General features: G+C 37.2%; 1 protein-coding gene across 1 annotated transcript; it reads right to left on the bottom strand.

Moving 5' to 3' along the window:
* Positions 1 to 1,361: 1,361 nt before the first annotated feature.
* On the bottom strand, positions 1,362 to 12,387 carry LOC130820361 (uncharacterized). The gene is made up of 8 exons (XM_057685702.1): positions 12,141 to 12,387; positions 6,878 to 11,974; positions 6,553 to 6,791; positions 6,325 to 6,454; positions 5,359 to 5,557; positions 4,938 to 5,279; positions 3,002 to 3,675; positions 1,362 to 2,255 (listed from the first exon to the last, which is right to left on the bottom strand). The coding sequence occupies exons 2-8, from the start codon at positions 11,819 to 11,821 to the stop codon at positions 1,752 to 1,754; spliced, it is 7,032 nt and encodes a 2,343-aa protein (XP_057541685.1). The 5' UTR covers positions 11,822 to 11,974; positions 12,141 to 12,387; the 3' UTR covers positions 1,362 to 1,751.
* Between the last annotated feature and the right edge of the window lie 5,708 nt (positions 12,388 to 18,095).

The raw sequence follows: 18,095 nt of genomic DNA, 5'->3' as shown, positions 1-18,095 counted from the left end.
TAGGTATGTTATGTTTACTAATTTACCCCTACTAAACTTATCTTTTTTACACCTTTATACACACTAACTCCACTTTACCTCTATAAAAATTTAAATAATACTATACTTTTTTCCTTCACATGTGGTCCTATTTGACTACCTACAAAATGGTGAAAAGTCAAATTTAAAAAACACTATACTTTAGTGCATAATTTTATGATTATGTTTTATATAATAATATATTAATAATATGAATCTCAATTTAATAGTAATACTTTTACAGTTTTTAAAACAAATCGGACCGGTTCCGGTTCCAACCCGCGGTTCTTAGGTCCGATTCATGCAGTTTTTTCCGGCGGTTTCACGGTTCCGACAACATTTTTTCCGGCGGTTTCACGGTTCCGCGGTTCGGAACCTGTCGCGAACGGTTCCGGTTCCGGATCCGGTTCCAAGCGGTTCGGCACCGGTTCGGTTCCGGGTAACTCACTCCGTGGCCGTCCCTAGGTGCAGAATAAGAATTAGATAGCTTTATTTTTTTCCAATATGATTCCTATATTATTTCCAAACTTAAATGTCACTAAAATGTTAATCAGTATCATTTTTCAATATGATTTCCAATATTATTTCCAAAATAAAAGAAAATAAATTATTTTCCAAATTTGTTTAATAGGTGTAGAATAATATTGTTCCTAAATTTATAGACCAGTGTAAATTTTTGAATAATATTGTCAAATCTGTAGAATAATGTGACAAAATGTTAATCAATATCATTAATTTGGTAAGTATGTTAAACATGATACAATCTATAATCTATAATCTATAATCTATAAAGACTACTAATGAAGAAACGAGACTGACACATGTCAGACTCTCATTTAATATTTTTCCCGCTCAATTATGTTGACATGTCAGCTTATTATTTACTGAAAATCATTTCCTAAAATACTGCATGAACCGAACCTAAGAACCGCGGGTTAGAACCGGAACCGGTCCGGGTGAACCGGCTCAACGGTTCACTATGGTCAGCTGACTTCACTTAAATACTAAATAAAATCAGATGTTACATGTAAATATATATATCATAAATGAATTGGTTAGTGTATTGTCTTCCACATATTTCTTTGGTTATGTTGTTAGCCTTAATTTTTATCATGCATTATTTTGTCATGTTCTTTTTGCATTGTCTTGTCTTGCATTGTTTATATTTTATAGGTCATTCTCGAGTCGAGAAACTCTTTAACCGCATCTTACTTGATAGGTATGATTTGGTATCTTCTTTTTATAAGCTAAATTATACTGAAAATGATAACAAAAAAAATATATATAACCAAAAAAAGCTTCTAAAAAGTGAGAGTTGGAATAACTTCCATCACTAGCCAAAATTGGGCTACAACATAGAAATATTCTCCCAATAATTCATTCAGAAAGTAATAGCACATAAAAGTCCCATTAGTCCCCTAATATACCAATATTCTTCCCTATTAAATCACATCCATAGCCCAGAAGGCCAGAACCTTACTACGTTTCTTCCATCATACTCTTGAGAACTACATTAAATTTTTTTCAGAAATAATAACAAAACCCCACTAAAAATTTATATAGAAAGAGCTCACAAAATTATCAAAAAAACACAACATACAACTTCTAAAATGACGAAAATCATGGTGGATCTTCTAACTTGCTTCAATGGCAGTAAAAATCGAATGTAAACATTAACATTGTCAAAAGGAGCTACAATCGAAGCTCTCTCTTCCACCACCAATCATTGCAAGTTACACAGCATCTCCGGGTCCACTATTACTAGTTTGCTTTGCAACATAAATCTGTTTGACCTTTGCAGGAGCTGAAGATTGGTTCCTTCCATGAAACCCAGATTTACGGTTGGACCATTCTGCTCCGGATCCATTCTTCTGACCTACCCCTCTCTGATAATGACTGTACCGCTGCTGCCCAGATGGATTCTTATGTTTAGCTGCAACATGTGGGCTTCTTCTGCTTCCAGAAGCTTCGGCGGCAGCAGCAACCAGTGTAGAATCCGCGGAGCCGCTCTTACTCCCCACATTTAGTCCCAGAGCTTCAGGGGCGGTGGAAACTGGAGGAGCCCCAAAACCAAGTTTATCAGGAAACTGGGTCACCGCAGCATTTGTAACCATTGCAAGAGAGCAAGCATCCTCGAGTGATGATGATGTGTGGGGAATAGAAAAGCCATTTGCTGCTGCTGAATGATGATCGGCAGATCCATGACTTGACTGAGACGGCATACCCTCAGCTTGCTTCTGCAGATCATAGATAGTGGAATTAAATGAATAGATGCTGGTTGAACACGAGACCAGCAAGAATGCAAAGAAACATCAGAGGACAACTACAAATGTCCATTCCAATGCTACACAAAACGAAATTCGATTCAAAACACATTGAAAAACATTAATCTAGTGTTTTGAAAACATAGGAAACGAAACTTAATCCAATGGAACCTAAGATGGCAAAGGTGTTGTCTTAAAACAAGTTATAACTTTATAATAGAATTACCACTAATCATAAATCAAAAGTCTTGAATCACAAAAGTAGAACATAAATAACCATAAGAGTAAAAAAAAAAAAAAAGACAAGTTCTTCCATCTTGATGCAAAAGTGACACATGAGACGTTAATTTGGGGTTTCAAATAGAGTTTCTGTACCAATTCGGTGCGAAATGTTCAAAACTTTGAACGGGGTATAATTTTGCCTTTTGCGCTTCAATTATTCCAATGTTAATCCATGGAAGCTAGCAAGAGGCAAATATCTAATGAGTTTTCCAGTTTTTGCTAAAGAAAAGAAATATATATATATATATATATATATATATATATATATATATATATATATATATATATATATATATATATATATATATATATAAAGACTTTGTTATTCACACACACCCCAAAAAAAAACAAATAAAAGCATAAACTCTCCACACTGAATCAAGATAATTGAAACGCATTAGGTTCGTTGAAGCAAAGAATACATCATAAAAAATTACCTGAAAAGGTGACATTTTGAACATGGCCAAGGGTGATGGCATCGATAGAAGTGGAGACCCTGGAGCTAAGTGTTGAACCGGTGTTTGTAGATTGGGAGCATTGCGCTGCACAGAGATCAAATTCGTATTGTTCATTTCACCCTCACTACCACCCAAAACTGATGCAAGATTATGCTTCCAATCAGGCTGTTTCCCAGAAGGAATGTAGGTGGTTCCCATGTAACTCAAGCCAATTTGTCCAAATTGCCCCAACGGTGCAAAATGATTATAAACCACCATATGTGGAGGGCCCTGCATACCTCCAGGACTGATGAAAGGAGCTGTGAATCCCGTAGGACCATAGAATGAATCTACGCCAGTATGGCACTGTTGCCAATTACCCTGAGGGCCTGAACTAGATACACTGCTCTTCTGCGGTTGTGGTTGAGGGGCAGCGGACTCCTCATGGGGCCCAAAGGAAAACATAGGACCCCTCATCATAGGATTCATGTCATAAAAAGGAAAATGAGAAGCTGGGCCTCCAGGAAATGGTGAAAGCATCTGGCTTGATGAATTGTGAGGACTAGACGAAGGTGGCCATATGGAGATTGGTGGTGTCTCCACCGAGAGATCTGCAGGGAGAGATACACTCAAAGTCTCTTCAGCCTTTGACTCACTCGCTATTTGTTGATCACCTGACACGCAATGAAATCCCAAAAAACAGTAAAAATGGATAATTGTATTAAATTAATAGGAAAATTTGACAAATACAACCATTCAATAGTGTTTAAATCGCATACGGCCCGTTTGGTAGGTGGTATTAAATGGTGGTAATGGGCATGAAAACCAATGTAATTTTGGTTGAAAAATCTCTTGGCTACCTTGATGATCATGCTTGTCAACTTCAATCATCTCATGTACTTCATAAAATTTATTCCAATCTCATTACCATTGGGATAGGTGGTATCAAGTCATAATGAAAATTTGTAAACAAAAAAACTTTTTTGTGATCAAAGTTTCATTACCATGTGAATAGCATGAAACTTTTGATGAAATTTTACATTATAAATCATTCCCATTATTGATGAAATTTTACACTACAAATCATTCCCATTACTACCATTTAGTATCACTACAGACGGGCCGATAAGATACTTTAAATTTTTTGTACTTAATTATATTTTGCAAACCAACCTCAGTTCAATTTTAAAGGCTTACAAACAATCTAATAAGGCACAATGCATAGGGCAAAAACACAATTTCAATAACAGTTCCAAAACGGATTTTGCGGTAAATGCAGATGATTTCACGACCAATGCGGCATAGAGTTTCATCATAGTAAACTCAAAAACCTTCACAATACGGTCGTGATATAGTGACACGGCCTTGTTTGTGTATGACACAGATCCTAAGTGTAAAATATTGCAAATCCAAATATAACACGGATGTTGTATGCTACCAATACCATGAGTCCATCCAGAATTCAGAATATTTCTTTGGAAAATAAATTCAGGCATATTAGAGCCAGACAAACGTAGTTATTATAACGGTTTAAAATCAATTTCTCATAATTTTTATTTATTTATATTTATTTGCAAAATAATGCTTTTCAGACGAATTTGAATGGTTTGGTAAATGATCTAATTTGGCCAAAAAAATTACGTGGGAAATATGGGCAATTGATTGTAATCTTGTATACAATGGACGCTACCACAAGTTCATCACGAGTTCAAGCATTAGAACAAGGATTAATGAAGTAGGAGAATTTGATGAAAAGGGGCTTTAGAAAGTTGTATACTATATTAATAGTATACTACTTTCTATTATGCTATAAAACATTCGAAAGTAATATACTATAAAACATTCGAGTAATTCAAAACATTGAGTGACAAAGCACTATATTCATATGGCAATTGCAAATCTGATTTAAATAATAGAAATTAGTAAGTTTTAATACCTTTCATGATCCTATTTAAATCAGCACCACCAAAGCCTTTCGGATCAGAGATGGCAGTTGTACAGATACCAGTGATGTTCCCAACAACTTCGTCATTAGAAATAGCAGCAACAGCAACAGCAGAAGCAGCCGCTTCCGCTTCCGCTTCAGCTTCACAATCCTCTAATGAAGGGCAAGAATCACTAGGATGCTTCTCCTTACCAAAAACAATTTCAGATTTATTCTGTGATGCAGGCATGCTTTGAGACATACAGACACCCAATGGAAGAGAAGCATGGGGCTTGATGTTATGTGAAACAGAACGCGTGCTAGGAGGAAGAATTGAAGGAGAAGTGACTGCACCTGGAGAGTAATAAGACCATTCAGAAAAAAAAAAGACAAACATTCAGCAAGGAGGGACTTTAATGGCTGCCATACTTACCAAATTGTATTTTCTCCCCAGCAAGGAGAGAATCGATTGGACTAAGTGCGGAATAAAGTGTATCTTTTGAGAGGACAGATGATGACGGCATACGTGAAACATTGACTGAAGTACTACATTCTCCAATGGATGCAACATGAACATCAAAACAAGCAGGCTTCATAGCCTCCTCAAGTTGTGTCTGTGTCAAGGCCATAACCTACAAAAGTAATCAGTTCCAGAGTTCTTAACATTTCAAAACTTCAAAGCATAAGTTAAATAGTTAAAGGCCATTTGGTATTCGGTACTAAATGATGGAATGGTAATGAAAAGTGTAATTTTGCTAGGAATATCTCTTGACAAATCTAATGGCCATTCTTATTCTCCTTCAACAATCTCATTTTCTTCACAAAATTCATTCCAATGCATTATCATTTGAACAAGTGGTATTAGGTGGTAATGAAAAATTTTGATTGAAAAAAAAAATCATGATACATGGGAATGACATGATACAGATCTGAAAATTTACATTACAACTCATCCTCATTACCACCAATTACTACCGTTAACCAAATGGGCCGTTAATGTCTACCTCGCTAAGATTAGGGGGGGTGGTAAGTGGTAACAACATAACCTAGAAGGCTATAAAATTTAATGTTTACAGACCATAACTTCAGCTAATATCAACCATCACAAGTTAATCTAGAAACTTTCATCCCTCTGCTATGTACAACATTTCATAGGTCTATATATGTATCTCCAAATTCATGTATGAAGAGAATCAGCTTTTAAAAACAGTATAATATTGTAGTTCATTAATCCACCTGCAACTTTACGTTTTGAGTGAAGTAAACTAGATACCATTTTGGTAAAATTGCACATTCATGAAGCATATGCAACACTGCTAAAAAAGTAAAACTAGTCCACTAAGTAGAATAAATGCACATTGTAGAGAGAAATACACAAGATCATGACACTGATGCATACCGGCTGATTAATGTTTGGACTACTCCAGGAGCTTGTAGATGACTGAATTCCATCAACAACCTTCCTTTGCGCATCAAAAGTCAAATCATCGGAACCATGTCCAACAGCTCGTCTACTGCTTGAATAGGCACTAGTTTGTGGTGATCAGGACACATTACTATTAGTATGTTAACAGATGAAAAAGCCACTGAAATTGAAGGGATTTATATCCCTTTAAAAAGTACTTACTTGATTGTTTGGGATTTGCCATCAGTCTGACAATCAGCACCAATAGTAGGAGTACCAATTGGAGCTAATGGTTGGGAACCTACATTATTCAATGTTCCAGACATTTCATTGTTTAGCAAGCCTCTTTTTGCAAAAGTTGTCCGAGCACTTTTTTTTGCATGCGCACCCAATAATGCACTAGCTCTACTAGTACTTCTGGCGGCGGCACCTTGGACTGAAGGACGAGACTTTCGCTGAGCCTGAAGCAAAGAGATCCAATTCAAACTTAGATGAAACAATTTTATAAAAACAAAACATGTCCCAAAGTAATAGAAAAGGAATGAACCGTTCTCATGTTGCTTGATCTTTCCTTAAGATCCTTTTCTCTCTGTTCGCGCCGATTGTTCAGCATTTGTCTTTTTGACCTAACTTCAATAAAGTCATCTTCATCACTAGGAGCCTCGATACCAGGTTGCTTGAAGATTCGCACAATACCACTTAGCAAGGGAGCATCAACATCATCTTCTGAACTAACAATTCTTTTCAAGCTTCCTTCTGCACGCTGAGATGTGTCTAGCCCGTTGGTTGCTGCTGTTTCTTTACGGGCTGCCTTGTCTTCTTCAATCCCAGAACCAGTTTCCTGATGAATCTGATCAGAGCCAGAAATCTCTGAATCAAAGGATTGTTTTGGTTTATCAGACTTCAACCCACTTTTCCGCAATGTTCCAATACCCTTTCCAACAGAATCAGACCTGGCATCCAGCCCAGAGGAACTAGAAGGCAAGGAAGAAGATTGCTTTTCATCAGAAGTCTGTCGAACACGAAACTCAAATCTCTGTGGAGGGCGCCGTGGCTTCCTCTGAAAACCATTGTTATCCATGCAAGCTGCCTCATTTGCAGACGACGATCTAGCTCCAGCATTTCTAGCAGAAAACCTCTTCCCTTTGCTCCCGGAGTATTGACCCTGTGCTGATGGGCGACTAGAATCTTTTACATTAATAGCAAACGAAGATCCAGGAGGTCCAACTCGACTTTCAGATGTTCTACTCAAAAATGGCTTTGAGTTTCTCACAACATTACCAGCATGGCTTAGATTGTCAGCATTCTGTCCTAATTCTACCCTAACTTGGTCCTTGTCAGTGGCAGCTTCTTGCTTTTGACGTAACAGACCATTGTTTCCAACTCCTGGAGCAGGTAGCAAACCAGCCTCTTTTGACACTGTATCTTGTACTTTTACCTGATGTGGAAGCAGAATACAATTGCTTTTCATCATATGTGATGACGCATCATCTTTTACAGCACTGTGAGAGAAATCTTGGACAGGCTGAACAGATGGTGGAGCAGCAGGTACTTGACTAGAAGAATAAATAGGCGGCACATTGGACTGAATGAAAGGCATTGATTGAGGTGCCAAAGGCAAAATTCCCTGAGACATGGGAGAGGGGTACCTAAGCTGACCAAATTGAAAAACAGGAGGCTGTGGACTATGCATATGAGTCAAGGAAGGACCAATTTGTGGATGAAGTTGAAGAGGCATTTGAATGGAACCAATTTGTATAGCTGGAACAGTAGGAATCAGAGAAGGACCAGAAAACAACCCAAACTGAAGCTTAACAGGCAAGTCAGCAGGGCCCTGGGCCCCAGCTACACTAGGCAAGGGCTGGTTAGATGATAGTGAGTTTGTCTCAACAGGAGACGAAACCGACTGCTGAATACTCAAAACGGTAACAGTCGAAGAATTCCCAGTATTCTCAGTCTCTTGAACAACCGCACAATTATTATCAGAACCAGCAAGCTGTGAGTCATCAGGAGCTTGCAAACTTAGTCCATCTCGGCTGCCATCATAAGATTCCTTCGTTTCCACGACAGTGACAGGACTGACAGCTGCCTGATGTCCTACATACAAACTTTCATCAGTACTAGGCCTTTTTTCATAATCCTCATTTGGCATCACAACTTCCACACCTTGATCAAAGCCAAGAACCAAATTGTCTCCATCAGAATCTTTCCCCTCGAGATTCAGATCTTCAAACTCACCATTCAGTTCAAGATTCTCATCATCTCCTTCATGCACTTCATCTTCTTCATGGTAACCTACATCTTCATCATACACTTCTTGCTCTTGTACCTCCTCATTGTTCTCAATAGTCCACTCTTCATCATCACCTACTGATACAGAACTCGCACTAGGTACAGCCTCATTTTCTGAGAGAGAAATGTCTTCGCCTTCTACTGCAGAAGGTACCACCAATGGATCCCTAGATTCTTCCAAATCATCATGTGACAAATGAGTAGGAGAAGTAGGGGGACTCGAAACAGAAAGTGTCGACTGTGAGTCACGCCCTGGTATAGTGCTCTGATCCAGTTCCTCCTCCCCACTCTTTGCACTATGATCTTTGGCATCCAAAATATCTAAATCCTCCTTATGAGCATTCTGATAGCCTATTCCACAAGACTCCCTAAGTAATGCCTGATTTAATTGTATGTTTCCATCTTCGTAAGCTGAGGTATCAGGGCGTTCATTTTCCTCTCTGTAGGATGTCCTCTGCACTGAAGGTAACGATGGAGGGGGTAACACCCGAGGCTGTCTAGCAGGATACCTGGACCTCCCATACGAGTAAACATCATCCACATCAGGATTTGGGTACATTCGTTCAGGAAAAGAAGAATTTCCACGACCCCTTCCCTGCCCCCATCCCAAATCAAAGCTACCATCATCAACATTGTCAGGAAAGTCTGCTTCCAACTCCAAGCTTCTGCCATACGGATCACCATCCCCAGAAATGTTCCATCGATGACCCCTTGCATGCGGGAAATCATCCATTTGGGGTTCTGAAACACCCCCTCGGTAGTAGCCCCTGGTAGGCATGTAGCCTTGCCCACCATATAAGTCTTTCCGAGGAAATGATCTTCCTACCATAGAGGCATTCTGCCTATGACTCTGATGGCCATTTTCATGATCAGCATAAAAGAAAGATGAGTTGTTACTGCTCTCAAACATATCACGTCTCCATGAATTAAAAGGTTTTGTTCTATCTGCAAACGCAGAAGAACCCTCTCTAGCTGGTACAGCCCTGGACCCCACATCAAATTGTCTACTAATACTCGAATCAGAAGATGCTGAATTTGTAATCCTCTCCACCATCCTTTCTCCATCTTCCCAACAACCAAAATCATCAACTTGGGACAAATCAATTTCTTTCTGAGCACCAACTCTGATATCACCTGGTAAACCAGCACTACCATGAGCTTTTCCTGGTTCTGTCTGCCTCCTAGCAATTCTTTCTTCTAATTCAATAAGCTTTTGCTTGGCCGCTTCCTTTCTTCTCTCTTCCTCCAATAAAATCCTTTGTTTTTCCTCTTCTCTGGCTACCCTTTGCTCCTCTGCTCTCCGTATGGCCTCCAACTGTTCTTGCTCTGCCCTCCAAGCAACTTCTCGTGCTTCTTCTTCTAGTCGTCTCTTGCGTTCTTCCTGTTCCCTCACCACTCTCTGTCTCTCCTCTTCTTCCCTGCGAGCCATTTCCATAGCTCTCTCTTGCTCTTCAATAATACGCTTCCGTTCTTGTTCTTGTATCATTTGAACCCTCTCGAGTTCAGCTTCAAAAGATTCCCTAACAGGATCATGAAAATCAAGCTGTTTATTTGAATCCTTCTTTCTCCTTACCACACCAAGAATACTACCAGGAAAAGGATCCTGCCCATCAAAACCAGAAAAAGAATCCTCAACATATGGTTTTTCATTCCTGAAGGAAAAGTGTTTGTCTCTTCCAGAATTTGATAAATGAACATTGCCAGACAGCCCTTTATTTCCAGTGGATAATGAAGATCGCAAAACCATGTTGGTTTGAGCCATATCAGTTCTATATTTTTTGGAATCGTTACCAGAGATGTTCCGATTGTTCCCTTCCAAAGCTTTGCTATTAGTCAAAGCCGGCGACTTATTCCACTGCTGTCGACCATGATCCCTCCACCCATTAACATGATCACCATTAGCACTCGATCCCACATTATACTCAGCTCGAGTGTTGCCTCCACTTTGGGGAGGGACATACTTATTATCTTTATTCAGGTCTCGGTTCACACCAGTTAGCCTAGCACCAAAACTGCTTTTGTCATTACTGACTTCCTGGGAACCAATTCCATCCCTGGAGATAGGAGATTTCCATGAGTGTCCTTCACGTCTCTCTCTACTAGGTACTCGAGCATCTCTGGGAAGGGATTCTGCATTATAGACTTCGTTGGACAAACCCTTTCCAACATCATCGCCATGCTGACGCCGCCTGTCAAAAAGATTCTGAGCTGGTTTGAGTGGTGGGAAACTACTCCCTGGCAAATCAAAGTCCCTATCCCAGTAAGCTTCAGTTCTTGAAAAACCATGGTCTCTGCTCTTGCTAGACAACCCATGACTAGTATCACGCTCATCATCTTCCCAGTCAGACCTTGGGCTCAATCGAGCCAAAGGAAGTGATCTAGAAAAATAGTCATCTTGCTTTCGCCTATTATGATCCAGAGAGCGGGAATTGGCTGAACTACGATCCTCTTTACCCTGAACACCAATACCATTACTCACCGAATGCTGAGAAGACAACACTTGGGGACGCATATCAACATTAGAACTCAAGTTCAAACCTTCCCTCCGTCCAACAGATGATTCCTCACCCACCCCTTGCTTATGTTTCTGAAGAGCTGAATCCTTCTGCTTCTGAGTAGACCCATTTGCACTGTTCAAAGTAGCTCGCAACGAAGGAAAATCTTCACCTCTCAAAACAGTAACTTTTTCAACAGCACTAGGCCCAATCACAGAAACATCAGTCCTAGCAGAGGGTGGCATATAAGCAGTACTACTCAATCCTCTATTACCCACATTAACACCTTGAACTCCATGATCAACACCCTCACTAGACAACGGCCGATCACTACCACCCACCCCTTGTACAATTGTACTAGGTTTAGACCACCTCATACCCGAGGACGATGGTCTGGCCCCACTACCAGCAACACCACCACCAACAGCCCCACTACCCGAACCCAAAGAATCAAACTTCTCATGTTCCTTCCTTAAAGAAGGCAAGTTCACGGGGGGTGGAACTGAAAGCTTCGACCCAGGTTTGTGCGAACTCTTGGGCCGAGAAAGAACCACCATTCCACCCCCACCACCACCAGAACGGCCTCCTCCTCGGCCCATCCCATAATTATTATTACTGTGGGATTGATTGGAGTGCAAAGATTGCCCATATGATTTACTCAGATTCACCGATGTAAATCTGTTCCCCACACCTGAATTGGCCATCGACCCTATATCCAACTAATCTAAACCCCAATAAAAGCATCAAAAATATGCACCCCTTAAATCACCACTCACAAGTAAACACAAATAAGTCACTCGTTTTCCTTTTTCCCCTCCACGGATCTCAAATTAAGCAGTAATTACCAATATCCAAACCTGATCATGAAACAAACCCAAAAAACAAAAACAAAGATATCAAAAAACACAAAACCTGATCAATATTAATAGTTATTAGAAGGCATTAGTAAACAAAGCTAATAGTGGGTTAAACGCAAAACAAAAATTAGGGTTTGATAAAGATCGGTGAAACCAAAAAAATTACCTGAGGGAGAAAGAATAGAGAGATCAAAAACTGACGGCAGTGGAGATGAAATCGCAGTCCGTGGAGGATTGTAATATTGAACAAGACAAGTAGGGGCAAAAATGCCCTACAACTCCTACGGAAGCAAGACAGGGGAGGAAGAAAGAGGAGGAAGATTTCTTTTGGAACACGAGAAGGGTAAATTTAATCAAGATTTGGGTTTTTTTTTTTTTTTGTTAAATTGAAATTGATTGATTGATATTTTTGATTTGTAATTTACTATATTCTGTGGACTGCCCTTAAGTTGTTGTCATTGGTGTTTTGTGGGCTGCCTCGTGCAAAGGAAAATTAGTCAAACTTATCAATATAATTCTATATGACACCTCTTTCACACGACCAATTACGACCAATTAAATCTTAATGTTCATTCAATGTATTATTAATGTCTACTTATATTATTTTATTATTTATTTATAATTAGTCAGTTTTCTAAGAAATCTTTTTTTTGAGAGACACCTCTCAGGCTCAACCCATTAAAGGTGAATTAAACTAAAGGATGATAATGGGCTGATCAATTAGGGATGGTTTCTCAAAAAAACCGTCTCTCACAAGAATTTGTGACTTGCAATATTATACTTAATGTCCACCGAAAAAGTAGTTAAAATGCCTACTTATAATATTCTTAATGTCTACTGAAAAATTTAGCCTGCTAACCTACTTATCAGATCCTTAATGCATATTTACAATGTCTTTAATGTCTATTTACAATATATTTAATGCCCACCGAATATGTACTTAAGTACTTATAATATTCTAAACACATAATTACAATACTCTTAATCTTTACCGAGAAACTTACTCTATATTTTCTTTTTAGACCAAACCAATTAGAGATGGTTTCTCAAATAGACCGTCTCTCACAAGATATTGTGTTCTTTGAATCACTAGCATTTGAGAAATATAAGGTTTTTAAAAAGGTTGATATTTAGTAATAAATAAAAAAAAGTAATTGTGTAGATAAATTAAAGTAAGTTAAAATGTATAGATAAGATTAAAAGAAAACAGTAGTAAACTATTGTCTAAAAATAAAAATAATACAAGAATGAATTTGGAAAGAATGAATTTTTAATAACACTACATTTCATAATCCCTAAAATTGAAAATGCAAGAATGAAATTAACCAACCAGAACAATTCACAAAGTTTACCTAGGTTCAGATATGTCATCTCTTTATTAATTGATGAAAATTCAAGCTTTTTTGAAGCTTCATGGAGGTTTACAAATAGAGTTTCAAAAAGCTAAAGAAGAGATAGTGATGGTTTAAAGAGATTATGATTGAGACTGAAAAATAGTTAAGTAAATATTCTAAAACTAATCTAAATCTATGTCAAGGGGTATTTATATATCCATAACTAGAACTTACATGATTTAAATTAACGCGTAAAAATATGACAAGTTTTAAAACGAAACAAAATATTAAGTAGGATTGACTTTTTAGTGGCCAGCTAGACAAATCGAGTCAACTTTTTGGTGACGGCTTTAGTTGTTGACATAACAACTCTGAGCATTCAATAAAAGTCTACTCGACTTTGGTCCATCCCTAGACTAAAGTCGCGTATTGTTTCCAGAACAACACTACGTACTTATCCTTTGCACACCCAAGTGCCTAAACATGAGTACTAAGACTCGAGGCACATGTCCAATAATTTTCACCGTCTCCCACGAGCTATATATATATTATATATATCATACCTTCACGCCATCAAACATAACAAATCAACGTCAAACTAGCATGATGCATAAATCACATGCATACAATAGTTGTTTAAATCACATACAAGTTTCTTCTTATTTGATTCCTATACGCATATAAACATTTCTATAAATCTCATACATCATCTTCAATTCATATCCACCAAGCCATCCAAGGGCATAACAAAAAACAAGATGAAAAATCAATCAAGTCCACAAATAAATTGAACTTGTTGGTTTACAAAGTTTTGGTCATTAGCAATTTTCACCAAACTCAATCGCTCCATCTCAATCTTATAACATCCACAATTCGTGTTTGAGTTTTTGTGAACTAAAAAAAATATTATTAAATTAATATTACTATATTTATTTTTGACTTGATAAAATAATATTTTATATGTTTTAAAAATTATTATATTTCATTTTAAAATGTCAAGTTTCAAAAGTTTATGTTTTATTGCTAGCTTTTTAAATTTGCGGCATATCATTGTTTTATTGCGATCAAGATCGATCTAGCTAAGAATAAAAACATATCTCCTATGTTGACTAAGGTTAGTTGATTAACGGGTGAAAGAAGAGAAGATTTTCAAATTTTTGTAACATATGTTTATTTTAGGAAGGGGAATTAAAAGGTATTATCCAAAAGGAATAGAAAAGAAAAATAAAAACAAAGAAAAAAATTGGTCTAGGGATCTTAGGGTTTCTCCCTTAGGGGAAAAGAAAAGAAGAATCGGGGTGTCTTGTGCGCATTTGGAAATCATAGCTTGTTAATCTAATTTTCTTTATTGTAAGTGACTCTAATCTGCGATTTTTGGTTTAAGAAATTGTTTTAGTATTGTTTTGCGTAGATTTTAGGATGAACATGTTGGTGTTGGGGTTTGTTGTAGTCAAAATTTTAAGGGAGGTCCTGATGATTTAAGTTTTATTGTTTTCTGTAAATTTGTAGTAAGGGTTGTGCTTTTGTTCATATTTTGTTGTATGGATCCATTTCAAGTTTTAAAGTATGAAATATGCTATTAGAATAGGTTATAAAAATCTAACTCTTATGATCATTGGTTCGAAAATAAAAGTGTGGAGGCAGTGTATAAGGCAATATCAAGTGTTGCTTCAGAGTTGACATGGGTTGTAAGACTTTTTCAAGAATTGGATGTTTCAATTATTTTTTTTTTTTGATTTGACCCGCTATTTATATTGGGGGTCAGCTGGTTGACGGGTCGGTTTGGGCAGGTCGGGTTTTTTTTTTTAACATCCCTACTTGGCTTCCTGGTCGTGAAAGCTGCCGCCAACTTGGCTATAGCTCATTGGAAAATCACGCTGATTTCTTCCCATTACTTTATTATTATATTACTTTAATTTATATTTATTTAATTAAGCTTATTACGTATGTTGAGGTGGACGTACGGTCACACATTGATGGATCGGATTAGGAACCAAGTGTTTACAGAAACTAGGGGTTGGTCCTATTTTTGCGAAGATGCGCAAAAATAGATTGAGGTGGTATGGACATGTGCAGTGAAAGACGTTTGATGCCCCTGTGAGGAGGGTAGAAAGCATCATAGTAGAGGATAAGAGAAGTCGAGGGAGACCTAGGAGAACTTAAAAGGAGCAAATAAAAATTGACTTGCATGAGTTATATTTATTTAAGGACCTGACCAGGGAAAGGGGTAGATGGAGGCATTTTATTCATGTTCTAGACTACTGATTCCCTCTTCGTTTACCTGTTGGTGTTCTTGTTCTCTGGCTTTTACTCGTTTCTATTATTATTATTATTGTTTTATTTTTATTTTTAACTGTTATTTTTACTTTATGTTATTTTATTTATATGCATTTTAGTTATCTTTATTGTATGTTTAAGGGTCACGCTTGTAGGATAAGATGCAGGCTTATGAAGCTAGCTTCAGCTTAACCCAGTCCTACTCGTTGCAAAAACTTTTCTTTTCCTTTCTCGAGTCGAGAGACTCTTTGGCCGCACTCTCCTTTATGGGTATGAGTTGCCATTTTCCTTCCCTCCCCAAACCCTGAACATTGCTTTCTATGAGGGGATACACTAGGCATGATGATGATGATGTTGATGATTAAACTAATAGTATAAATAGGCATTAGGATTATCATTAACAAAGCCGAGGCTAGATGCTTCTTATCAGTTTGTCATTCTTAAGTTATTTTTCTCTGTTTTTATATTTTCCTTTGCTACTTTTAATTTTTAATGCAATTTAAAGTTCAGTTTCAATTCATTTTGTAAATCTCTTTTATCTTGTTCTTTATTAATTTACTTGTGTAGAAATCTGTCCAATGCTCAATTTTTTAGCGTCGACACATATAAACATATATATGATATTTAAAAAATAAAGACAGAGATATTATGTAGTAGAAACACTCAATTTTGACAGTTATATGTATAAATTAACTCTGTAATTTTGGAAATTGTCAACATATATCATGTTGTATATTATTTTCTCTAATTTACTCGATTCAACTATAAAAAAAATCTGGTCAAATATACTTTAATGGTAGAGATATTGGTTAAGATCCAATGCCCAGTCATTTTTCTTTAGCCAATTAATGAGTTCCATTTGGCAAACTCTATTTAGTTGTGACACTTGAATTTCCCGAAACTTTTAGTATAACTAGTATACAAATTCGTGCAATGCATAAAGTTTGTTAGTATGAAAAAAATATAAATATAAATTTAAAGAAAGTGACAATTGCATATTATAATTATCAAATTATGATATTAATAAGGAAAATAATATATATCGCCCGAAAGGCTGTATATAAGAAAGAATCTTGTATTTTATTTATGTAATTTAATGTTACTTTTGCTTTGGAAACATAAGAATTTTATTATACTTTATTAGTTTACCATTTATTCTTTTTTTGGAAATTAAATTAATTATATTAATATTAATTATTTTCCAATTTCTAGATTATGTTCTTTTGAAAAGTTAAAATTATTGATAATAAACAAAATTGATTAAATTTGATGTACAAACCTAAGGGCTATAAATATCATTATCCAATTGAAGGTATCTAAGGATTTGGAGTGATATGAGGTTGTACATATTTACAGCCCTTAAACTTCATCAAGGTGAGATTTGGAGTCTAAGGGATGCACCTTCAAAGCTAGTGGAGGGTTGTTGTAGGTCATTAACTGGAGCATGGTGCTCATAAGAGGGGGGAGGAGTGAGAGCAACTTGTATGCGTTGCAAGTTGAAGGTGGTTGCCTAGATCACATGGATGGTTGCAAGTCACCCAAGAAGGTGACATTTGATGATGATGAGAGATTTGGGTTTGAGGGAGAGATTGTTGAGTCAAGCACCAAATCTCACCTTGATGGAGGTGAGTTCGATCACCTCGTAGCATACTCCTTGGCTTGCACATTTAAGAACGAAGTTGTGAGTGCAAGAAAGTATGAGATCATATCTTTTGTATCAATCAATGAAGTGATTGATGAGGATGGTTTAGAGTGTCTCAATGAAGAGAAGACACGAAGATTGGAGGGCATTGAAGTCCGCTCGAGCACTCGAGCATGTGTGGCTCGATCGAGCAAATCAGCAATAAGATTCTAGTAGCCACTAGACAGCAACTCGACCTATCGAGCAAAGGCACTTGACCCAAGCAACGTACAGCACACGAGTTTCAGCGTTTTCTATTTATGTCCTCGATTTGTTTTAGGGCTATATAAGGGTCCTTAGAGCTTCATTAGAGTAGTGTGAGTGAAGCTAATACACTAGAAGCAACTAGGGTTTATTCAAAAGAGTTCTTCATTGTATTAGTGATTTTGTGAGAGACCACCATTAAAGCTGAGGTATTTGCTTTGTGAGTGTGTTCTCAAAGCTTGTGTAAGGCTTCTCATTAATGTGTGTTGAGTATATTAATGGTAAGATACTTATTTTGAGGGGGAGGTATTCTTAGATACCTCATATATCTTGTTGTTTTGATTGTCCATTGTTGTACTCTGTTTTTATTGTTGTTCTTTGCATTTGATTGTTGTTCGTTTCTTCACCATTGCCATAGCCCATTCACAACACTGAGAAGATGAACAGACTCAACATAGTCACTGAAGAAGAGAACGAGAAGAGTTAGGAAGGGAAGAAGATGAAGATTGAAGACATCATAACAAATCAGAGGACGACGACCTACTAAGAAAATAAGAGTGAAAAATTGAAGATGAAAGTTTGAAAGTTGAATCTATCTTTTGAAAACCCTAAAAAAATACTAATT

This window comes from Amaranthus tricolor, chromosome 8, assembly GCF_026212465.1.
Source record: "Amaranthus tricolor cultivar Red isolate AtriRed21 chromosome 8, ASM2621246v1, whole genome shotgun sequence".
Lineage (NCBI taxonomy): Eukaryota > Viridiplantae > Streptophyta > Magnoliopsida > Caryophyllales > Amaranthaceae > Amaranthus > Amaranthus tricolor.
The sequence above is the reverse complement of the archived record's forward strand: the minus strand, read 5'-3'. Positions and strand labels throughout refer to the sequence as shown.

What these genes read in the sequence shown, in the direction of transcription:
- LOC130820361 (XM_057685702.1), bottom strand. Translation starts at nt 11,821, where the DNA reads ATGGCCAATTCAGGTGTGGGGAACAGATTTACATCGGTGAATCTGAGT. An exon ending in TGGGGAGAAAATACAATTTG is followed by an intron (nt 5,280 to 5,358) that starts GTAAGTATGGCA and finishes ATTACTCTCCAG; the next exon opens with GTGCAGTCACTTCTCCTTCA. An exon ending in TCAAAATGTCACCTTTTCAG is followed by an intron (nt 2,256 to 3,001) that starts GTAATTTTTTAT and finishes TATGATCTGCAG; the next exon opens with AAGCAAGCTGAGGGTATGCC.